This window comes from Maylandia zebra, linkage group LG6, assembly GCF_041146795.1.
Source record: "Maylandia zebra isolate NMK-2024a linkage group LG6, Mzebra_GT3a, whole genome shotgun sequence".
In the NCBI taxonomy this organism is placed as follows: Eukaryota; Metazoa; Chordata; class Actinopteri; order Cichliformes; family Cichlidae; genus Maylandia; species Maylandia zebra.
In genome coordinates this window covers 18,978,115-19,003,548 of record NC_135172.1, presented here as the reverse complement: position 1 = coordinate 19,003,548, position 25,434 = coordinate 18,978,115, and the positions used below count along the sequence as shown (strand labels likewise).

General features: G+C 40.9%; 1 protein-coding gene across 9 annotated transcripts in view; it reads left to right on the top strand.

Moving 5' to 3' along the window:
* Positions 1–555: 555 nt before the first annotated feature.
* dclk2a (doublecortin-like kinase 2a) overlaps positions 556–25,434 on the top strand; it is a 42,479-nt gene continuing 17,600 nt past the window's right edge. For 5 of the 9 annotated variants that reach the window (XR_013098933.1, XR_013098934.1, XR_191141.6 and 2 more), the window contains exons 1-4: positions 556–1,591; positions 5,468–5,805; positions 23,150–23,279; positions 25,131–25,229. Coding sequence is in view for 6 of the 9 variants with exons in the window: in XM_004549320.6 (XP_004549377.1) it covers positions 1,186–1,591; positions 5,468–5,805; positions 23,150–23,279; positions 25,131–25,229 (973 nt within the window). In the remaining 3 variants the exon portion in view is untranslated. The remainder of the gene's footprint in view (positions 1,592–5,467; positions 5,806–23,149; positions 23,280–25,130; positions 25,230–25,434) is intronic. The other 4 variants (XM_004549318.6, XM_076884814.1, XM_004549319.5 and 1 more) reach the window with 4 other exon arrangements.

Below are 25,434 nucleotides of genomic sequence, written 5' to 3'. Positions count from 1 at the left end.
AAAGCTGTGTAAAAGTCACTTTACAAAAAACAAACAAACAAACAAACAAACAAAAAACAACTGGTAGGAGCATCTACCTTGTGATAGTAATGTTCTTTGTGGCTCAATATCATATAATTCATGAAAGATCACTTTTTGGCACAACCGTATGCCATAACGACACAGCTCATGAGCGCTCCCTGTAAATGGTTTAATCGCTGTTATGTATCTAAGATAAAGCTTAGAAACCCCAAGTTTCTTCTTGAAAAAGAAAGAAAGAAAGAAATTATATTATATTATATTATATTATGCTATTGATTTCAGCCTTTAATAAAGTGTGTCAAACACATAATGAGCGAGAATGAGCAAATGTTAATTAATGGTATCATCTGATATATATGCTGCAATTTAAATACACAAGGTTGATATATGTCTTTGGGGTTAATTGTAAATTAAAGGTAATATATAAAATACATAACTGGCGATATGTTTTTGGTAGCTGTGCTGTACTGATCTCAGGCCAGCTAAGAATGTACTTTCTCGCTCTCCGGGGGAGGGCGTGTATCATTCTTACGGTTCCTCAGTCTGAGGTCATCTGGCCGGAATGTAAAACCTCAACTTCATTGTTCGGGTCTTGAATGCATGAACGGAACAATAGACAGCATTAGGACCCGGAGATGCGGAAGGCGTCCTCCTCCTCCGTCTCATTATCCATTGATTTGACAGCCTGCGCCGACGACCAGTTAGAGGAAAGGATGCGAGGAGGAGGCGGCTTCAGTGCGGCGTGCCGAACTTTTCTAACATTTCGTGGCTGTTTGTGAGATAACAGAGATCCACTGCGATGTCTGTCAAGCACAGCTGCCGGTTTTTTGACACATTTTCAACCGGATATCTCATCTCGAGCTGACGTCTGGATTATTACTCCTGCTGTGTTTTGTTGACGGTTGATGAATCAGTTTAACGGATCGATCTGATAAGATTCAGCGGACTGAGAGGTCACATCCTGACTTTCTCTTTTTTCCCCTCTCATTTTGAAACTGTTGGTGCTGCTTAAGGTAGGCATAGCAGGCTTAAAGTGGAGACTGGAGACGCACACGTGTAGGCTGCCTTCTTCATTTGGCTCATCGATCCCTCATCTCTTTCTCTCTCTCTGTATAAAAGTTGGTTTCCTGTTTGGAGCAGCGTTCAGATAAAGTGAGAGACGACATGTCGCTAAGCAGAAGTATTGAATTTGAACACTTTGAGGAACGAGACAAGCCTCACCGGCCACCGAGGACCAATTCGGGCTCCGGGTCTCAATGTGGTTCTAGAGGTAACGGGCTGGTGCCAAGCCCCGCGCACAGTGCGCATTGTAGTTTCTACCGCACACGCACTCTCCAGTCCCTCACCTCCGAGAAAAAGGCCAGGAAGGTGCGCTTTTATCGCAATGGTGACAAGTATTTCAAAGGTTTGGTGTACGCCGTGTCTAACGACCGATTCAGATCCCTGGATGCCCTGCTCATGGAGCTCACACGGTCCCTGTCAGACAACGTCAACCTTCCGCAAGGAGTCCGGACGTTGTACACGCTGGATGGGGGCAGGAAGATCACCAGCCTGGATGAGTTAGTAGAGGGTAAGATCGATGATGGATGAAGCCTTCAACAATCACTTTGCGTGACCGCAAATGATGACAGGAGCTCAGTACTTGAGATTAGATCAACGGTGGCCTAATGTGCATCGACTCAGACATGCTGTTTATCGTTTAAAAGCTACATTTTTTTTTGCCTTGAATATTGATTAAGTTGCCTGAAAACTTACAAAGCAAATTATATTTAGAGAGTTGGCTCCTTGCCCTGCTTTTACAACATAATTGGGAAAGTTCTGACTCTGTTCCAAATATCTGCTGCACTTAAACCCATTGGATGCAGTGCAGCGATATAGATTATCGCTGTATATGCACTGACGTAACCGCCCTAACATGTTTGACCCAGTGCCATACATGCACTCAAGCATACAGACCCCTCCTCAGTAATGCTCTGTTCTGCAAAATGTGCATCGCTGCCCACTGATCTCAGCTGGACTCAAGCTCCCAGCTAACGCCTACTTTATTTGTGAGCTTTTGTGGGCGTGAAAGTGCCCTGTGTTTCACTAAATACACCCCTGCCTGGAAATGAATGAATGGATAAGTGAGTAAGTGAGTGAACGTATGTATTTTGTTGGCTTCACTGGCATTTAAAATCTTTTGCAGTTGATTGAGCTCAGCCTTGGGGCTTGTAGGATAAAATTGCCCTCCCCCATCCCCTGTCTGTCCATTTTTTTCATAAGATAAACGTGAATACTACTACAAAAAGTGGTAACAACTGTTCCTGTAATCCTTCTATATGGAGAACTGTACTCATCTTGTCAAAGAGCCCCTAGACAAATTTGGTCACTCACTGCAGAAACGAATAGAATATACTCTCCTACCTACTCCTTCTTCCCTGTGCTGTTTACTCTGCAGGGAGAGTGGCCTCTCAGTAATAAGTTAATCTTCATGTTCACTGTCTGCACTGTGACCTGACTGCAGTCCTCTATTACTGCTCCTCACACTCACTTAGGATCCACTGACCTCTTACTGAAGTTATTAATCCTATTTTCATCTCACATCTTCCTAAATTTCAGTCTGTGCTGCACTCATTTGCTTTACTCTGTCCCTCCAGAGACTGGGGAAGATTTAGGCCAGTGCCTGATCTAAATTCTGTAGCAACAGTAGTTTAACAAACTGCACCAAGGTTGTTTTGGTGCACTGACTTCACCCCTCAGTGCTACTTCAGTAGCTCACATAACCAGTGATTTTATTTCAATGGGCAGTTCATCCAAAATGACTGTTCTGGTGGTGTATGCAGAAGAATTTTGGTATTAGGACAAGTGTTTGAATGTACGAGTGCCCACATAGTGGGGAAAATAAAGCAGGTCCTTTTGTGTTGTTTTTGCTGTAGTCAACCTTGTTATTACGGTTAAATAACCCCAAAATGAATACTTAAAGAATACTTCGTTCCATTTGGCCTCCATTGATTTGATTGTATTGCTTTTCTGTCTTTTTTTTTCCTAATCTCACCAAATAGGGCCTATTATTCCAATAGGAACAAATATTCCATTTATGATTTGGTTTGAAGAGACAGGCCCTTTAAGGTGGGAATTTCAGGATATGATAATGCCCTGGGTCAATGGTAAGCATGTTTGTTGACTGCTTAATTTCTCCTTGAGCCGCTCAGATTGCAGGTGGGCCATATTGTCGATTTTTACACACCCATCTAATGGACAAAGAGAGCAAACATTACTGCACAGCTCAGCAGTCTGCATCCATTGATTGAGGCTTGCTGGGGCTCTTTTGTGTGAAAACCCAATCAGGCGCCATTCACATGTGCACCTCGTATGACTAGATGGGATTACAGAGCCAACCAGTCGACTCGAACTGCTGTGCTTGTGGAAAACAACCGCTATAGCCAATCCTGAAATGGGTTTAGAAGGAGCTTTGCAGGTTACAGTGGGTCTCCGTAGCATGCTGACAAAGGGAATTCTAGTCGGGGCAATAACAAGTTTGGGCACCAGAGGGTCTTTATTTGAACCTCATGGGGAAATTAAACCTTTTAATGGTCGGTGTTCAAATTGGCTTGTGATACTAAAGCATTTGAGCCTTAGGGAAAATATTTTGTATTTTACAGCAGAGAGAAATGGCTGAAAGAGTTTTAAATCATGACTTAGAAACAGTTCTTTACTGATAATACACACCTCTCATGACAGACGTGTGCTACATGTTTCTGTAAAATGTGACAATATGATTCCTAAAGGGTTGAAGTTCAACCCTTTAGGATGATAGAAACAATGTAAATGTAAAATGTAAAAACTCAAATTGACAGTTGAAATTCAAGTGTGAAGTAAAGGCCACAGTCTGATAAGGTTAAAGAAAGTTGATCTTTCTTTGTAACATTGTGAGTATAAATCGGAGAACCATGACCTCATACTTTTTGCAGTTATTATATCACTTTATTTCTTTGTGACAGCAACTCTGTTATCACAGTAATAACAGTGGCTGTTTATTGACGTCATGCTGGACTGGTGACCGCTGTGTCACCTCGTAAAAGTTGCTGGGCTGGTTAAACAGTCCGTCAGGCCTGTCCTCATCTGTTGTTCACACGAGGACAGCAGCCAGCGGCGGGTGGCTGGGGCTCCGATCACATCCCCGTGGGACGTCGGGGAATAGACCTGTCACCGCGCACCGTCTGAGGGCATGTCAGCGTTCTGTCATTTCCCTGCAGATGAACGGCAGCCTCGGTTATATATTTTGTTTCGGTGCTCAACCACAGCTCAGTCCCCTCCAGCTGTGGCCTAGCCTTTTAATTAGCCTTTGGTTAATTGCAGGCTTAATAAAACCTGGTATCCTGGGACGCGGTGTCTCAGTTGGCCTTTTTACGCTGAAGTTCAATTTGCTTGTTCTGACACAAATCCAGTAACCAAAATGTCAGTGTTGGGATTGATTTCTTATCAGCAGATGAACTGGTGAGAAAAATATGCTGAACATATCCTACAAATAAAAGTTTTCCTTTAAGTTTTGAACAAATACGTTTTTGTGGTATGTAAGGATTACTCTTCCTGCTACTTAACTGGGATTCCCTGGACAGAGCCAGCCACTGTGGTTCTTATATTCATACACAGATGCAGCCATGAGTAATAATCTATTTCTCGGTTTCTTAGTATGTACATGCTGATTCCTAGTAACCCTGTAATTATCTAGTTTCCTAGAACAAGATTTCTTTCAAATAAAGCCGAATATCTCTCGTGAAGTTGAGCATGCAGTAAGTTGCTTCTGAGAGAGGCTTTGGTACTTGCAGACACTATTTGTCACTTTCCAGCTCTTACTCATATTTGGAACAGACCGGCAGCAGGGAAGCACAAATCCAGCACTTTCAAAACAATCTCCAGACATTCTTGATGTGGTTTTTGTTCACCCACCAAGCTCCCGTACTTAACACAACTTTCTTGTTAAGGAGAAACAGTTGCGTGCTGGGTGTTTAAACTGGAATGCTGGCTGATAAAGCAAAACGCTTTGCTTTGGAGGAAAGCAGCCCTACAGCTGGAAGGGAGAGAGAAGAACAGCGTCACACTGTCTGTTCCTTGTTATTCACCATATGGGAGCAGTGTTTAGTAAGGCATGCTATGGTCGATGTTGTGCAACGTATGTGTCCTTTAGTGTGCAATTAATAGCAAAATAACCTCAGCCATTCTCTTTGGTAAATGTACACACAGATGTTTTTTTCCTTAAAGGTATGTGTTGATCCTAGCAAGAGCTTGCCACAGTTTCCTTATAATCCCAGAGTGATGCAGTAATGTTAATGTCAGGGTAATGATGAGGCCATCTCACCTGTTGCAGGACTTCCTCCCACTGATGACTTGAGTTCTTTACGTGGCTATTTGAGCTTTATGCGCCAGTGTTTAGCTTCTCTTTACAGCACCTCATTTCTTCCTGCAGGAGAGAGTTACGTGTGCGCCTCCAATGAACCCTTCCGACGTGTCGACTACACCAAGAACGTGAACCCCAACTGGTCAGTGGGCAGCAAGACCAGCACATCGCGCTCCCTCCCGTCTCTCTTCCCGCTGAAGAGTGAGCTGCAGAGGGAATCTAAGGACTTCATCAAACCCAAGTTAGTCACAGTCATCCGCAGCGGCGTCAAGCCCCGCAAGGCCGTTCGGATACTGCTCAATAAGAAAACTGCACACTCCTTCGAGCAGGTGCTCACCGACATCACAGACGCTATCAAGTTGGACTCTGGCGCAGTGAGGAGACTGTACACACTGGAAGGCAAGCAGGTAGGTCTGATGAATATCTATTTAACTTGCGCTACATCATGTTAAACTGCCTTTAACTGTGTGGACACCAGCTCCAGTAATTACTACACAAACTATGACCTGTTCTTGTTTTAGTTTGTGTGGTGATTTTATTTGCTACAGTTGCATAACTTAACAGCCAGAGCTAGTTAAACATATTGTTTTCAATGAGATGAAACTGGCTAATGTGCTTACGGGAACCACATGGAGCAAAGCTGAGCTTATCTCTAAAAACCGCCGCGATTTATAGGTTTCAGCTGTGTCAGCAGTCCAGATAATTAAAGTCAGTTTAATCACCCATACATAATTCTACGCCCATATATTATTTCAACAAAGCAGTAATGGATACACTTTGGCTTTAAGGCCTTGTGCCATATCCATCAGTATGGTATCCCCACCTTGTGCTCTGGTTGTACCACATGAGACTATTTATGCTATAATGCTATCCATCTGGGGCACATGTTGAAATTCTGGTGTTCAGACATGAGGTGAGCTACAACACATGGTGGCCCCCGTGTAAAATATTTACGCTGACATCTCATCTGACCATGAACAAACTGTCATTCTCACAGAAAATATAAAAAGTACTAAATATAAAAAGTATTTGCAAGTTAACGGGGTAAGATAACGAGGTAACAAATGAGGCAATGCTAGGCAGAGGAGTATGATAAGAGTATTACACAGTGAATTTACCAATAATGAGAATATTGCACAGAGTTTCTGATCATTTGAAATATTGTACATGGCTGTGATTATTACACAGATTATTCATTGTTGTTATGATGCTGGACAAGAAGTTGTTCCCGAGTCTGTTCTTGTGATGTTTGTATTTTGTGATGCATGTTGGAAGAGTTCGTGTGAAATGTGCTCAGAGAACTAAGTCAAAGTATGTTTGTCACATGTAAGATGTTACATACATTTATAGAACACTCATCTTGTTGCATGATTCAGTGGATTTCAGGGTTGAAGTTAAGACAGAGAACCAGTCTTTGTACCTGACAATTTTCAGAGGAATGTGTTTGCTTGTAGTCTTTGTTAAGCCAGTTGACACTGACCTATGAAGCGCTATGATGTTGTGTGAAGAAGGACAGTGAGTATCTTCAGCATCTGTAAAGCACAGTGGAGAGACTCCGTCATGGTTTGGGGTTGCATTTCAGCTAGGGGTGTTGGAGAAAGGTACCATCAGATTTTGATCCACCATGCAGTACCATCTGGAAAGTGTTTAATTGGCAAGAGCTTCGTTTTTTAGTATCACAATGATTCCAAACAATCTGGCCGTCCAGTAAAAGCTTACGTGGATAGAAAAACACACAATGGAACACCAACAGTCATGGATCAGCCTCCTTCAGCCTGGAGCTCAACATTAATAAAGAACTGTGGGATCGTATTGATACAGAATAAAAGGCAGCTAACATCCAAAGACGAGCTTTGAATGTCCTTCAAGAAGCCTGGAGAACTATTCCTAAAAATTAAAGGATAGCTTGCTAAAAAAGTTCAGGGTGTGTTGCAGAATAAAGGTGTTCACACCAAATGTTGACTTTCAAGTTACTCACAATTGTACAAATTCTGTTTTTGCTATATATACTGTATTTCTCTTGTACTTACTGCACTTTTCCCCCATTTTCCTAGCAAAATTAAAAAAAAATTAGGAGGATAAAGATTTTTGTGAAATCCTGTATTTGGCCTATACTGGAATAGATTGATGCACATTTTAATCTAACAAATAATGTATCAACTCATGGTTTCATAAAATTAGTTTACTGGAATTAAGCATTTAGAAAGTGAAACCTTAATTACTGTAACTACTGAACTGATAGAGCTCTAGGAGTTTTGCATTTTTAGTGAAGCTAAACTGCATTTTATTTATTTTTAACGATCAGCTCCACTCACACAGGGATGTTGATTACAGAATTATGTCAAAGACTACAAAAATGTCAGCATGCTTTGTCCATTTTAGTACAAAATCACTAAATGAATTTCTTTGGTAACAGTTTAAGTTAAATTGAGCTTTAAAAGTGTTGGTGAGTGGGGAAAAAGAAAAATTTAACTGGGACTGAAAGTGTGACAACCAAACCAGCTGATGTTTGTTTTCTGTGAGCTGATGGGAATCTTTCTGGGCTGGACAGTCTGGACAAATTGACTCATGAGAATTGTGATCCTTATCACCTTTGACAGAGCAAGCAAAGCATCCTTTCTGTTAGGCCAGCACTGCACAGAAACACTGACTCGACAAGATTATATAATAGCATCCAGAACATTGCTGTATTTATTTACATTATTTTAGACTGAAGCCTCGCCTACCAAGCGAAAGCTCCCCAGTTTGACTCAGAGAGGAGCCACGTATCCCTTTGGGGTTGCATCAGGAAGGGGCATAAAAATCTTCCAAATCAGACATGCAGAGCTCCCTGTAGCGGATGCTCTCCAACTTAAATTCGAAGTTTCCCTCTTTGACAATGAAAAGTTTTTACAGGGATTTTTTTTAAAAAAGGGAAAAAAGCTTCTTCATATTTGAAAACTACTTTAAAGAATTCGGTTAGCAGACTTCCCACCTAACACAGATTCCATATGTGTGACATAAAGCCTTGATATGTCTACTTCCATCCCTTGAGAGATTCCAAGTAGACCAGCCATGCAAACCAGCTGTTTATTCCAGGCTTTTTAAGCTCCAGATCAGGAGAAGCAGATATGGAGCTTTATGGAGCTTCATTTGTGCACTTTAGAACTCATGATCAGTGTTGAGAGCTAATGCTTTCACCAATCATTTGAAATCACAAGAGGTGGGCAGAGTGTTCAAATGATTGCTCTACCCCAAACCATGCTGATACAGTTTGCCAGAATGAGGCACTGTGTTAAAGTCCACAATGTCTGTGTAAATGTAACTTGTGGTGGAAGTGGGTGAAACTGAAATTGCCGATGTCAGTGTTGTGGGAATGGCCCGTGTGTTCAGTGGTGCTTTAAACTGAACCATAATGTCCCAATCTATATTTATTCTAAAGGAAAACATCAAAAACAGCACCCGCAAACACTGTCTGTACCAGCAAAACCTTTACTGGGTGGACAGAGATGATGATGGCGCTGTCACAGCTTGCACAGACTATACTTACTCAAAGGTGTTTTCAAGCCTGACATTTTAGTCATGCCCACAAGTGCACTGAATATGTCATGTGGTCAAAAGTAAAAATAACAATATAATTTAGCGTTGCTCTCACTCCGAGGGGAAAAAACCAAACGACACATCAGTCGAATATATTATTTTATCAAACTGAAGATCAGTCGCAGCCCAACATTCACGGCAGTGATTCTAATAAATCACCGATTGGCTGACTGACTAGAAAAATCTTGTTTCCCCTTTAGGTTTTTATGTTTTTCAACCATAAATAAATCATTTGTAATAGTGACTCACAACATGTACTCTGTAAGTGTTTTGAGGTTATCCATTACAGATGACACATTACACAATTTATGTTGACAAGTGTGTCGTTTAGCTTCCTTAGATATTCACCGCAGGCGTCTTAATGATCACATTGCACCAGCCTGTGGATGCAGTAGTCTTTTTATTTAGCTTCCTTTAACAGATGGTTTCTGCTCTTTGGTGGAGTATAAATCCATCCATCTGGCAAGCGCTATATATAGACGAGTTAGGTCTTTATTAAAAGTAATGTTGGTCAATTCAAAGTATTAAAACCTCCAAAGTTTGTGAGGTGCAAATATGCTATTTAGCTAATAAAATGTGGTGTTTCAGTCCCATTTATTAGTGGAAACACTGGAAATGTGTTTGTGCTGGAGCATTTGATTCTGTTTTAAAGTCATTGTTTCTTTAGTCTCTTTAAGGTTTTTCCATTGCTGTTCATTTTACTGCTGGTCTTAGTTCAGTTTTCTGACACACTGACTGTATGCAGTGAGTTGATTGCTCTAACCAGAATATTACCCAGATCATGTTGGTAATACTTGCTAGTTGGGTTTTCATAGTATTTCTCCTGGTCCTTGTGATTTCTTAGTTAACAGCTTTTATGATGATTTTCTGATGATGCCTACATCTCTCCTGGTTTGTGTACCACACAGCCTTTAAAGATTTGAATCGTCCTTGATCTGAGACTTTACAGTGGCCATTTCTTTTACACTATCTATCTATTGAAAGCCACATATCTAAAACTTCATCAGTAGAAGCTGTATTTGATTACTCTAAAGATGCATTCCAAAATGCCCAGTCCCATAAGTGTGATGGACGGATTAAAGAGTTATATTATTTTAATGCAGTCCAATTCAAGAGCATTGTAAGATACAGGCTTCTCGTGAATCCACAGTAGAAGGGTCACGGCTCTCACACAGAAACAGAAACTGAACAGTAGAACTCCCATAAAAGTTGGATTTACTGCAGCACCGTTTTAGGTTCAGTTCAGTTTAATTCAGTTTTATTTATATAGCATCAAATCCCTCGAGGCGCTTTATATCGTAAGGGAAAAACCCTACAATAATATGCGGTTGCCTAATAAACTGGCAACTGAATGTATATTAGTAGTTCATGTGAATATCTTTCTAGTCTGAACCCCATAGCCTCTATAAAAAGCACTTCTAAGGCTCCTTCCTCAGTCACTCACACACCCATAAACACACGCAAACACTCCGAATGCCTTCCAGCAGCAGCCGACCATCTGCTCCTCCAAAATCAAATCGGGGGTACCAGCCACCCGGTCTGCAGACTCCCACCCGCTGATGGACTCACACTCGCACAGAGCCCCCGCCCTGGCCACAACCGAATGATTAGACCTACAAGCTGGAAGGAAGGGTTACAGTGCAGCTGTCAGGTGTGTTTGAGGGCGTTTGTGTTCACGGATGTTTTTTCGTGAGTAAGGGGCCTTTCACAAAATGTCTCTGTCCACTCTCCCTCCTCGAGTCAAAGCTCCTCTTCAGACTGAATGTTAATTGTAGATCATGGTTATCAGGGCCAACAGAATCAGCTGCTGCTTTTGAAAGAAAACCCTGTTTTACATCTCAAAGCTGACCGGGCAGGCAGAAAATAAGATTTTCCTATTTTAATTGTCTAAACTGTCGAATCGATGCATTCATTAATTTTGGGCACAGTCCTGCAGTCCCTGAGTTTGCTTTTGTTGCGTGTAAATCATAGAGAACGTATTCAAGGGAGTTGTAGAAGAAGTAGCAAAGACAAATAAAAGTCCCTGTGACAAAATGAATGAATTGTAAACTAGAGCCTGATGCTGGACATCTTTGGGCTGATACACATTTTTAGGACTCAAACGTTGATAGATTCAGTATTCTTCATGTTCCTGAAGTATATATTGCATGTTTTGTGAGCTGTATTAAAAAGGAAAACACGATGGAGCGGTTAAATAAAGTGAAAGTTTTGTGCTTTTTGTTATTTATATGCATATATATGCCAATCATGGTTGCTCATATTATAGCCAAAGATTGAAATATAAAACAGAATTAGAAGCACAGGGCTTCGACTGTTCAAAATACTTTTCTTTCAACAGTCTCTACTACCTCTGGAGCTATGTGATGCAAGAAAGGACTGAGACGTGGTCATCTCAGGCACGCAGATCTTTAACATTCCTGCCATGTTTTAACAAATTCGGCAGCAGCTTACTGCAAAGATGCCACTCAGCTCCACACCATCTGCTCAACTGGGATGCATACTTTGCTACATATCCTGCAGACAGAGTTTTTAAATAGCAGTAGTAGCCAAATTACTCCAAACCCCAAAGTTTTCATATCAGGACTAAGGACAAACACTATGCTGGGAGCCAACAGGAATGATTTAATTAATAGGCACTCTGCTGTCTCATGTGACGCTGGTTGCTAGTTTCTTTGTAATTTAACGGTAAAGGCAGAGAAGAAGACGACTGAATCGAAAGGCAAACGTGACCTGACCTGATCGCAGGCAGCAGACACAGCTGACCTGCACACAGAGAGCCGGTCACCTTTATGAGCTACACACAGAGAGCCAATCATGGGATGAAGTAAGTGTAAATATTAGCATTGCCAAAAACTAATACAGACCTCTTGTTGTACAGAGTTATGCTTACAGGCAGAAACTATTAAGGTAACTTCAGTCTGTTGCTGAGAAAGAGCTCAGAAAGGTAAGAAAAAGGGCTCATTATGCTGAGATGGTGTTAACCGCTGGCTGTCTTGGCTATACCCATTTCAAATGCTAAACTGTGAATAGTTAATGGAGCACAGAATGCTGTCTGATGTTATCGGCGCTATTGTGATTTTGAAAATCTAGGTCCAGTCCAGAGTTTCCCTGCCTTTCCCCGATGTAGCCTTAAACCCTTTGTGATCCTGACACATGATAAGTGAGGAAAGGCTGCCAGGGTGTGGTACAGCTATTAAAGCATTAGTGATCAATAGGTGAGAAATCCAATTTTTCCACAGGGGGAAAAAATCTTTTTTTGTTGTGAGCGAACAATCGATTACATTTTCTCTGTCATTTGCAAAGTTTCAGGGCAGATTCGGTGCCAGATTAGATTTTTTAAAAACAGAGAAGTGTGAAGTCACGACCATCTATTTTTAAAAGGTCTTAGTTCTTAAATTTGTTCAACATATTCTGAGATTTTCTTGACCACGCAAAATTCATTCTGTTATATCCAAACTATAATGTTCAAGCTGTATCTCTAAATGGCTAAGCAGATGGGCGACGGCAGCAGAAGACCACACTAGGTGCCATTCTTGTCAGCTAAGAAAGGGAAATTGAGGCTACAGTTCACACAGGTTAACCAAAACCTTGAGCCCCTTAATACCAGCCGAGCGTTATTCAAACACCACAGCCTACCTGAGTGTTGTTGCTGACCATGTCCATCCCTTTACGGCCACATGGCTGCTTCCAGCAGGATAATGCACCATGTCACAAAGGTCAAATCATCTCAAACTGGTTTATTGAACATGACAGTGAGGTCACTGTACTCAAATGGCCTCCGCAGTCATCGGATTTCAATCCAATAACGCACATTTGGGTTGTGGTTGAACAGGAGACTCACATTATGGATGTCCAGCTGATAAACCTGCAGAATTGGTCTGATGCTTCTTAACATGGTACCAGCAAAGTGTACCTAATAAAGTGATCAGTGAGTGTATATCATTGAAATAGCCGTTGTGCTCTTGGTCTTACTGAAAGCAATATGTATGAAATTTTAATGAACAGTAATAAAAATTGCAATTTTATTTATATAGCACGTTTCATTGCATGTTGGCTCACGGTGCTTAACAAAGAAGACAAAATCAGATCAGCAGTGCCTAATGAGTGCAAGCCTGGGTGAATAAAGAGGTTCTGAGTCTGATTTTGAATACACACGCAGTTGATCTCAGATCAGCAGGCAGCTTGTTCCAGACCACAAAGACCACTTGGATCTGATTCTGGGTTAACAGTTAAAAGATTTGAACCTGATGACCTGTGAGGTCTGTCTGGGATATAGACGATGAGCAGGTTTGTCAACTAACAAAAAGGACTTTTTGTTTTGTACCTGGAGTCAATGATGTGATTTCAATCAGTGGAAAGATAACTGGAATCTGTGTTCTGTAGTGATATATATGTATATATTTCCCTTTTCCATAATTCTCTGCCCGTGCACATGATAGAAATCCTAAAATGCATTTGCCTTTAATACTTCTTTTAATGATGTTTGTAGGATAACAGTTTGTCTGCTCACTATTGAGAGACTGAAAACAGAACCTGACCTTTAGACTACTCAAATGCTCGTCTCTCTAAAATCTTTAAAGCTCCTGTCAGTCAGTACACACAGTAACCTGAGGAGCGGGGGGGGAAATGGGAGCACTAGTAACTGGACAGTCTTATTTTCTTTACATGTTTGCACTAACTAATGGGATACAGAGGATCCCGAATCCATCCATAATAATCTAAAGATGCAGAAGATGGCTGATAGTTTTAAAAATCTATAAGAGCAACCACGAAGCAGAAATTCTATAAATTGATGGGTAAAAACTGGCTTCCTTAACTGTTAAGTGCATTAGGGCTCCAGCATTTTTCCAGCAGTGTGCATGACAACAACTGAAGGTCACTTGTAGACCTTCAACTCCGCTGCAGTTTATCAGGGCACAAAGAATTTGATGTGATGCTGTGCAAGAGCAGCAGGCTCACAGTCTGGGACGTCTCCCAGCAGACTAAAACAAATCATGCACAACAGTTTTGTTTTTTTATCCCTACTGCACTCTTTCTTTTTTTTTAAATAACCGATGATGCCCTATGAGAAGGGAGTATACAGAAAAACTTCATTCCAACATCTGTTTCTGTATTTAACATTTGAAAGGATATTTCCCTGTTTATGTCAACAAAACACAAATCTGTGTATTTTTGTCAGTAAACAGACACGAATGATGCACAATATTAATTTGTAATTCATAAATCTACAAAGGTGCAAAGTGTATGGGGGGAAAATAGAGCTATGCAAGAGGAGACACAAATTACTGTAATAAAAAAAGTAAACTAATCCAGCGTTATTGCTGCAGCTGTGCATTCAATTCATGCCAGTGCAACTTAATTTCTACACCCAGGAGCAATTATTAGTAAATGCAGTTCAGTACATTAGGAAGCAAAGGCAAAAAAAAAACAAAAAACTGGGGGAAATAAAATTAATAAAGTAAGAGGCGGTAAATAGGGGACAAATACTATGATGATTACTTTTTCCCAACAGGCAGATTCTACTGATATCTTGAAGGCAGCAATGAAAATGTACTTTTCCTTTCAGGCTCATTTCCCCCTTTATATCTTTCCAGAGCTTTGACAACAAAGATCGGGTTTCTGGTAACCAGCTGTTTTGGACATAAAAAGAAATATAGTTTCTCAACTGCAGCGCACTGCATAAAAATGTCAGTGTTGTCCTCAATATTGAGTTAAGAGTTCTTCCTTTGCGAAAATTGCTCACAACTTTCCAAGTAGTTGCTCTGTTTGTGCCACATATAGAAAGAGTGCATTCATGCACTGCTGTGTTTTTGGTGCATATACATATATGTGGTTACTGTGACGCTGATGCACTTTGGCATCATCTCCAATGACATGGTCTTAATGATGATGGCCTCCTGTCCCCATTATCCCAGCAGCCCAGGTCTTGCCGTGCGGCACTACTATCTTGTGCCAGCAGTTAAAGGGTTTGCATTCATTAAGCTGTCCGAATTCTTCTCACCCTGTTGTCACATTGAAGGTGCTGATATCTTGTTGTTTGCACATTCTCCTTGCAAGACGGTGAAACTTGCTGCGGTTAGAGATAGATTAATAAGACTGCCTCCATCTCTGACTAGCTAGAGGCAAGGCCACACAAGGGTTTCATCTGGTTGTCAGGCTTGAGCTGTTGTCAGCACACAGTCTGGATTAAACACCGTCATTTGGGTCAACAGCCATGAAATTTGCATGCCCACCCATTGTTCTGTACTGTCATTAGCATACAGCACCATCTGACGCCAGTGCACTGACACCATCCAACCAGGAGTGCTCTCTGCTAGGCTCGACAATATGTTATTATTTGAATTATCCTTTTATTTGCCAAATCCTTACTAGAAAATCAGGCTATTCAAACTATATTGCTAGTAAATCTGATTTTTTTTTTTTTGTCAGTTTAGTGGATTGCAGTCCTTTCATTGTGGAAGAGGGATACTTGTTCAGTTTGCTTTTTCAAAGTTGAATTTAAAGCAGTTTCCCCTCACAGAGTACAGACTATAGATTATTGGCACACTGAAAGCAGGCAGCTTCTTAATAAAACAGCATTTCAGTGGTTTTTCTGTGCATTTTGTTATGCTGCACTTGTGTTGTCTTCTAATTGACGATGTCTTAGCTGTTTGAATGTGTTTAGTTTCTCCGTGTGCGTCTTTAGTGGCCGTGCATTTTTGGTGTAAACCACACTAAGATGAGGATTCATTAAAATGTGCTCCAGTTTTTCATTTGGGGATTCATGTGCCAAGAATTGTATCGGCTTTCCTGTTTGCGAGTAGATTTGACTTGACTTTGAGTAAACAAAGCTGGCACTGATAGACAAGCACGAAGCTTTGGCAATAACTTAACAATAGTTTGGATACTTGGAATCAATCTTTGTTCCCAGCTTTCGTGACAACTTGTAGCACGGTCACTGCAGTTATGACACCAGAGTACCTGTTCTATGTTTCACGAGGACCGACTGAACAAGCGGGAAGACAAAAGGCTGCCAGACGACAGAGAGCCGGGGTGCTGGGTGGGGGTGGCGGGCGGGCTGTCAGCTGTGCAAAGCGTGTGGAGGCCATAGAGGGGGAGTGCATCCATTGTGTGTTGTGCGATTTCAACTGCTTGTTTTTGTTTTATTTGTGAAGCCTGGCCCTCGTCCATTCTTTGCAGCGGGCCGTTCGCTCCCCCAGCAGGAGCTGACATCATGATATGGTTAGGCATCATCACAAATCACAGTACACACTGTTTGTCTGCTCGAGTTTAATCACGCAAGGAGAGTCACAGCAAGTTTTAGCTGAGTTTAGCTGAGGACAGATCAGTTGTCCAAGTCAACCAGGCGACGGAAGTCTGTGCTTGTTCTTGATGTTCAAGTCTTTTCTTTCACTGGCTTAAGAGCGCTTGGAGCTTTTGGTGTTGTTAATATTTTGGGCCGGTCTAAATGTAGCACTCTTACTGATTTATTAAAACTCAGGATATGTTAACTGGCAACCAGCATCTCTTAGCCCCTCAGCAATTCTGAAGGGTAATCAGGAGGGGCTCCTTTGAACCTTTGTATTTGGATGTTTGTACAATGTTTCCATTTTACTTGCACAGCTCTTTTTGCATATAGAGAGTGGAGCACTAAGGTACATTTAGACAGCCTGAAGTTATGTGATTATGAGTCTCTTTGTGCAAATATCTCTTGGAAGAGAGGAAGACAGTAAGCCAGACAGCTGTGTAATGTGTGATAGGGCGAAATGTTGCAGGCTGCTGGAGTTCCTCTGATCTGCTCTACAAATGACTTCAGTGGGTACTGTGCTGCTTTTGTCTTTAAGTGTGAAATCTCTGCACACCTGAATGAGCGAAAAAGACTTCATAAAAACAATTAAGCACAACTCCCACACACTGTCTTTCTTTCTGCCTGTATATTTATTATGCTAGTACATGCCTATGTAAATATTAACAGGGTCAGATGAATAGATGAAATTTTGCTGCCAGTGGTTTTGATCTACTTGTTCTTTTTGAGGAATGATCATTGCAAATCAATACAAATGCATTCTGTGTGATTTAAATGCATTAAAGCTGTTCTGGCAGCATGTAGTGGCCCAACTCCTTAATACTTCACTTTGGTTTGGTTTCTTTTAACTTTCATTTGTCACCCAGCTGTATCACTTTTGGCGTGAGTTAATGATGGGCTTAGATTTCTCATCGCTCATTTCCACGCTGCTTGTGCTGCCTGTTACACGTGTCTGAGATTCACTGCTCTAATCCAGAGGAATTAAACTGTCTCAGGGAGCTGCCTCTGTCTGAGAGTTCAGTGTTAATAACCAGGCTGGCTTTAGCTCAGACATCCCCCTGACAAACTTAATGGGCATCTACTTATCAGCAAATTCTTAAGTAAGTAACACTCTAAGTGAGAATTTAAGCAAGGTCTGTGGGTAAATGAGGTTTACATATACGGACGGAGTAATTCTAGCTGTCGTTTTCCCTTTTTATGCTTTTTTTGCGTGTGTGTTTTGTTCATTGCTGATTTTCTATTTCAGTTGTTTTTGTTCTGTAAAAACAAGAGAAGACAATTCTCCTTCCTTGCTTTAAACCCCTTTTGAATGCCTTGAAAATCAAGACTGTTCGCTTGTTATTGTATTTGAATTATCCACACATGTTAAGCCCTTGGCACGTATTTGTGCTGTTGCCGAGCTTACCCGGGCAGAAAATACAGCAGACAGGATGGAGGACAGACTGATGGTGAGGGTAAGAGAAGGTCAGACATTTGGGAGGAGGGGGAGTGTCCCATCTTGGAGGGTAAACCAAGTTTACCCTCAAGTCATGTCACCCAGCCAATACCGAACCCTGCAAACAGTTCACTTCACTGATTGGCCAAGACAGGCCCTACAGGACAGTGCTGGCAGTAGACGGCCATTGGCTGTTTATCCTGGCAGTGGCTGACAGGAGCAAAGGCAAACATGGTCGATGTAGTCTGACGTTTATGCTCTCCATTTCATGATTCCAACGTTTTCCTTGTGTTTGAGGAAATAATCCCATGTGTAAACATACTCAGCTTGTGAGTCCTGCTTTATAATGTGATATGAAATGTATTTAAGCTTTAATATTTAGCACTTTCACATTTCAGTGAGAAATTTCATTTATAAGAAACTTAAAAAATTCAACAGATAAGTAATGCTGACATCAGGCACTGCAGGAGACTCAGGCAGAGGAGGGAGCAGCTGATTGGATTAGTATGACTGTTTTTTTACTGTTGTCAGTAAATTGCCTGCTTTTCTGTCTCATCTTCAGGCCACTCTGTGCAGTTCTTTCATATGATTTATAACACCTGGGTCTTCTTAGAAGTGTGCTTTGGTAACGACATCCCGCTGTGATGTTACAGCATACGCACATCCTCATATCAGCCTCTGCATCACTGAAGCAAGCTGCTGGTTGACTTTAGTTTAAGCAATTTTGTGTTACTTTTGCTTCTAGTGGTCCCTTCTGTTAAACTGTGGAGATGTCCTGTAATTTTACATTTGTACACCACCACAGAGGACTTTAAAAACAATGAGTCAATATGCAGTCAATGTGCAGGTTGAATTAAATTTAAGGAGTTTATTAAACGTACTGCATTAACTGTTCAGAAATTAGGACCACTCGGACCACTCCCCCAAATCTGGACATGACCAAACACTTTCCTGCTTTGAGATGCTCTTCTAGGCGTTTACTGCCGCCACCTTCAGTTCTTGTGTCTTTGTGAGTCTTTGTGCGTTCAGTTTTGTCTTCATGCATGCTATGTTGGGTTGAGATCAGGTGAATGGCTTTACCATTGAAGAATATCACATTTCTTTGCCTTAAGAAGCTCTTAGGTTGCTTTTGCAGTATGCTTTGGGTTATCATCCATTTGCACTGTCAGATCAGTTTTGCAGTGTTTGGCTGAATCTGATCAGAGAGTATGGCCTTGTGCACATCACAGTTCATCCTGGTACTTCTATCTAAATCTAGTGCCCTGGTTCCACTGGCAGTTATACGTGCCGTAACATTGCCTCTGCCATTTTTCACAGATGATGTGGTATGTTTCAGGTCATGAGCTGTTTCTCTCCCTCTCCATACTTTTCCTTCCCATCATGCTAGTAAAAGTTAATCTTGGTTTCACCTTTTCCAGAACTGTGCTGGGCTTTTTAAATGTTTTTGGACGAATGCTAATCTGGCCTTAACAACCTTGCAGTAAACCCTCTTTATTTCCATTCATGAAGGCGTTTCTTGATTGTAGGCTTTGAAAGTGATATTCCCTCAAGAGCATTGACTTAGCGAAGGAATTTAACTTTGCGAAGGAATTTTTGTTAACCAAGGAAATAATTCTTCAATCATCCACTTTAGCTGTCTTCTGGGATCTTCCAGGTCTCTGAATTCGCCAGTGCATGGCTTCTGTTTAAGCATGTTTTAGATTGTAGATCTGACCACTTCCTAAAGTTTTTGCTATCTCTCTGATTGGTTGATTTTGGTTTTTCAGCCTAATGATGGCCTCCTTTACTCGCAGTGACGTCTCTTTGGACCTCATAGTGAGAGTTCCATTAAAAACCACCAGATTGACGTTCAGCACTTCGAGTCAACTTCAGGTCTTTCATCTGCTTAGTTTATCATGGCACATTACAAGGGAACATTTTTTCAGTGAATTGTCCAGTTACTTATGAACAACTGGTAATGGGAGGCAATGTATAAAAAAATACCTGTAAGTCCTAGAATACTTTTGTAAAACCTTGATATAAATCTAAAAGCCTGTATTTCAATCACTGTGCTGAAGAAAGATGATGGTGTGAAAGTAAAGTCAATGCAGGACTGCCTTAAACTTAAACTGGTTGAAAAAAAAGAAGTTATTTTGAAGTCTGTGAGGAAAATTAACGGAGTTTTCAGTTAGTAAACATTCCTAATCTGATCTAATATGACTTCATTTTATAAATTATGGTCTGATTTATAATACACTAAGTGATATTATAGGTTGGCGTTGTGTAGTTTCTGACTCATCATATAACGATGCACTGTCCAAATATTAAATAAACTGTTCTTTAATTGACTTTTCATGGTCTTTTATTTCATATAAAGTCAGTCACTTTTTAATAAATTGCAAATAAATAATAAATTTCTAAACTGCTTTCAATTTAAAAAAGAAAATCAATACAAACACAGAACACAACCTCCGTTGCTCTTTAACTTAAGTTCTTAACCACTTGACCTCTTCTTTTTTTTTATGCCTGTTTAAAATGTATCCATACAGCCACAATTTGTCTCAATTCCCTTGCATTCCCCCCGGGCGTCACAGAGCAGCTGAAAAGTACTTTATCATAGGCCCCAGCAGTGCTAGCCTTGCAGAGTGCGTAGGGGTGAAAGCAAATGAGTGTGCAGCCACGAGCCTTTTCAACAGTGATGTATAATATTCCAGTCTGCCTTCTTCATAAATAAGCCCACTGCCTCAGAGGGCACATGGGACAAGTAGGTCTTGGGGCATTAAGGCACAGATTTCAATTTTAGATTGAAATTTTTAGGTTATTGTGATGTAATTTATCATCCACTCTCTTTGCACAAGTGAAAAAGAGGCATCATGTAATGTGAGGCTGTAGTTCTATATTGTGAAATGTGCTTATTGTTTGCATGCATGACATTTAAATGAGAACATTTATCTGTACCTCGTGTGTTTGAAGCTGCAGCCAGGAGATGGTTAGCTCCTGTCCACCAAGTAGAACCGCTGATTTTAATTGGCCAGTCTCAGTGAGCTGCCAACACGGAGCGAGGCAGCTATTTTACATCCGAAGTGCTGCAGTCACACAGCTGTACTACATAGTAAATGAAAATCACAATTTTATTATAACATGGTACAAAAGCTAGCCTTGTTTTGTTTTTTTTATTATATTAGCTTGATGCAAGATGTTTATATTAATAAATATCACTCCAGCCACTCTCCTTACTCCGTTTAAAAGTTAAACTCTAAGACAATATTTAAATAATATCACAAGCTTCCAAGGGCACTGACATGTGTATCTTGTTTGCTTATGATATAACACGTGAATTAGTGAGGTAGAACAATTCTGTCAATGTCATTTTAAGCTGAATAGCCTGTGATTAAAGAGTTTACTGGACTGTGCAACAGGTTTGAGTATGGTGAGAAAATTCACATGAACTGAGTCTCCACCACAGCGTTTCACAAAATGACAAACTGTTGTTATAAGCGGTCACTAAAGCCCTCTCGCTGCTGATGTCATCCCAGTTCGTGGCTCCCCTGCCAGAGGACGGTGCTCGCTGCTCACCTCAGCAGTCTGTGCTTTGCTGTCTCACGTTGTCCTTAAACAAATGACACAGCAAAAATGCAGCAAAGTGTCATCACTCATGATGTCTGCACACCGAAGGAAACAGCAGGCCATGAGGATCAAGGTCAGAGGTCAAGTGGAAACGTTATCCAATATCCTCATGCAGCAGAAGCGTGAGAGTTCGTAGTTCACCACAGTCCATTTTTGACACGCATCGGACGCTCCCTGGGGCGGGTGTTAACACCTGTGCTTGCACTGTACAGTGTGAGGATCAGCTGCCAAATTCCTGAGTGAGAGCCTGTCTAAAGAATGACATTCACTTCAGCTATGTCAAATCTTCAGTAATCTGCCACAGTTAAGCATGGACACGAATTCTGCAGACATTTTCCCCACAGCAGCACTGCTCCTCAGTTTTGCCAGTAAAAGAGGTCGTTGGTTGTCATAAAAGTTGAAAAGAAATTGCATTCACTATAAGAAAGTCACAGATACTGAATTTTTCATTCTGAACTCAGACTGTCTGATTGCAGACACGTTGTGCGTCTCACTTATTGCTAATACACGAGTAACTGAGTTTATGAATTTATGTCAAACACTATACTTTTCATCATTGTAAGTTTTTACTCCTCCTCCACTTCTAACTTATTTTATGTCAGCTTCCATCTCTGCTTTTTAAAAAAAAAAAATTTAACCCTCTTCAGTGGCCATTCTGCTTTTCTGCACCACCTGTTCCTCTGTCGGCCATCACACACACAAATACACTTTCCCCGCTGTGTCAACCCCTAATCTCCTCTAGAGGATCCATCTGCCCACAGTCTTTAGCCATGCAGTACCCCACCTCTTATTTGCAAAAGTGTGTGTCTGTGTGTGTGTGGACACAACTCACATGACTGCCAGCGAGTGGGCACACATGCATGCAGTGGTGGGAGGGATAATGAAGGGATATTTTGCTCCTTTATCTTCCTACTTGTCCACCTACAGCAACAGAGGGATTGTGTGTGTGTGTGTGTGTGTGTGTGTGTGTGTGTGTGTGTGTGTGTGTGTGTGTGTGTGTGTGTGTGTGTATGGGCACGACTCAGTGTAGCTTAAAAGTAGCTTCTGTTTCCGTCTCCAGGGGTGGGTGGTGGTGGGTGTAAAACAAAAAGTGCTCTGAGCTGCAGAGAAAATGACGACCACGGTGTGAGACAGAATAGAAGAAGGAAGAGAAATTACCCTGCGGCACAACCTCGAACTGTACTGCTTCCCTCTCAAGACTCTGCATTAACTCTGCAGTATTCTGGGTGTCAGGAGAGGTTCTGACCTTGTCGTGCTTGTTGGCCTGTTTTATTTAGCTGATTGCACAGTGTGTAGATCTAAAAGCACTGCAGTTAAACGTGTAGCTAAAACCTGTTCTGGTTTACTACTAAATTACTAAATACAATTACTACTAAACTTAGAGCTAATGAAGTTTCTGGAAATGGCACATTTGGCAGGATGAATTGGGAAATCCAGCTTGTCTTAAAAGGCATCTTGTATCTTTTACTGTAATAAATGTAATAAATCATTACTCATAACAGTTCTTAACTTCTTCTAGATTTGGATGAGTTCAGTTGATGCAAGACACAAACATTGTTCAGTCAGGGTCACGGCATTCAAAAGAGCGCTGTTATTTCCATCTGCTATTTATAATTGGCCTGTAGTTGTGTATATCTGGAAAGTGGCAGCAAGATCCATACAGAACAGAAAAGGTATTTAATACTCAGGCATAGTGTGAAAATGTGGGTTGCATAGTGGTTTGCAGTGGCGCAGGCTAAAGCAGATTAAATGGTGTGGAAATCAATACTTCAATGAGGATTTAGATCTGAAAAATGTGATATCCGCATTTTTCATCACTCCTTAATATTTACTGTTTTGTCTCCAGATTACTTGCCTGCAGGACTTCTTCGGAGATGATGATGTCTTCATAGCGTGCGGACCAGAGAAGTTTCGCTATGCCCAAGACGACTTTGTGCTGGATCACAGTGGTAAGGCTTCCACAGCCTTTACAACTGGTAGGCCTGACTAACACTAACCAAACATATGTCTGTATATATGTGTGTGTCATGTGTGTGCATGACATTCTTAACCCATTATTTGTTCTCCTGCAGCTGCATGAAACACTCCTTCCTTTTGAAAAGTTGACATCAAGATATGCTGTGTGTTTTCCCGTGCAATGCCATATGTGATTTCTTGTTGATTGGAATTTTGAACATGGAAAACATATCAAATGAGAAAATGTATCATTTTAAGAAATGTAATGTCAAATGTTTTCAACTGGGGAAAGATCTGGACTGCAGGAGGCTGATTCAGCACCCCGGACTCTTCTACTATGAAGCTATGCTGTTGTAATAAATTAGCATTCGTTTTAGAATTATCTTGCTTAAATATGCAAGGTCCCTGAAAAAGGCATCATCTGGATGGGAGTGTTTGTTCATCTAAAAACTGTATATGACTTTTAACATGTTCAAGATACTAATTCCATAGGCCAGCAGTCAGGTTTTTGAACGGAGTCCTAAAAACAAGCTCGATGATTTCGTTCGCCTTTAAGCCAGAGGATGCAACATCCATGTTTTCAAAAAGAATTTCACATTTCAATTCATTGAACTGCTGAAAAGTTTACCACTTTGTCCAAGTCCATTTTAAATAAGCTTTGGCTGCTCTTTCACTTTTTACTTATTCAGCATCCGGAGCATTTTTTCATGAAAATGTAAAATGTCTTAGTTTAAATATTTGGTATGCTTTCTATGTTCTGTTGTGAATAAAATATGGAGTTCAGAGATTTACAAATCATCACGTTCTGTTTTTTTTTTTTAAATTTACATGTTATACAGCCTCCCAGCTTTTGTCAAACTGGGTTTTCAATAAATTGAAAATGGTGTTGCATATTTTAAACACACATCCTTTTTGTCAAAAAGGGAAGAAGGTTGCATTCTTGTTTTTTATTTTATTTTAATTTTTGAATGGCATGTCTAGTCCATGTGTTTGTAAAAGTCCCACTTTAATGTTCTGTACTGTATGTGTTGTACATAAGTTAGGCACGTCTTGCATATTTCTGTATTTTATTATGCAGAAAGCTTTAGAGGATATGACCTGTATAATCAGCTCATGCATTCACTGTCATAGCTGCACATAACTTCAGCCAAGACTGAACAACCTCATGGGAAGAAGAGGAAGTTTAATTTAGTTGCAGTCCAAAATACTGACATCCTGTTTGATATTTGTGTTGTTTGGTCAGGTTGGCTTAACAACAGGGAGGCATATCCTGACACACTACACGTTAACTGATGGTGGTTTGCCTGTATGCAGTTATAGTTCAGAGCTTTTGTCCCACTTAGACTGCTGTGCTCCACTTGTAAGAATTAGGTCTTTGAAGGTACATAAAAAGGCACACTGCACTCTGCTGAGAGTACAGAAGATAGGTCCAGGACACACCCTGTGACTGAGGAGAGGAAAGTGGGTAATCGGATGTAAGCAGGTTAGCTTTTAAGTCATGAAGCACAAATCAGTTTGGAAACTATATTTGTTGGTCCTGGAAAAAGATTTTGTTTAATATTTTATTTCATAGCTAGAACTGCTTTATTCCTCCAGGTTCTGCATCTGCTGATATACATTATGGGTCACACTGCACTCTGGATGATTTGAATGTATGTGTTGGACTGCAATAGAAATAGAGTGTACAAAATGATTATCTATTACTGCAGTCAGTTATGAAAGGCTGGTGTATAGCAGGTACTGATATGCACAAATCTGTAAACCTGTGCAGTTTTTCATGAACAAACAAGTTCTGTCCTGGTTCACAGACTCCAGGGAGTATCATTAGTGGTTTGAATGCTGTGGTGACTTTAACTGCGTTGTTTTCCCAGAATGCAGAGTGCTAAAGTCGTCATACAGCCGCTCTGCTACTCCAAACCGGACGGCTAAAAGCCCTGGAGTTTCACGGCGCAGCAAGTCCCCCGGTGCAGGTAGGAGGCACGTGTTGCACAATCATTTTAAAAATAATAGTCTATAAAAATGTGTGGTGATTCCCACCTCATACGTCTGCCATGCAGGCAAAGTCAGTTCTTGCAAATTATTACAGCATATAGTATGTATGAAAATATTTCACACGTAAAAAAAAAAAAAAATCCCATTCGACTAAAGCCAACATAAGACTGTAACAGGTTAGGC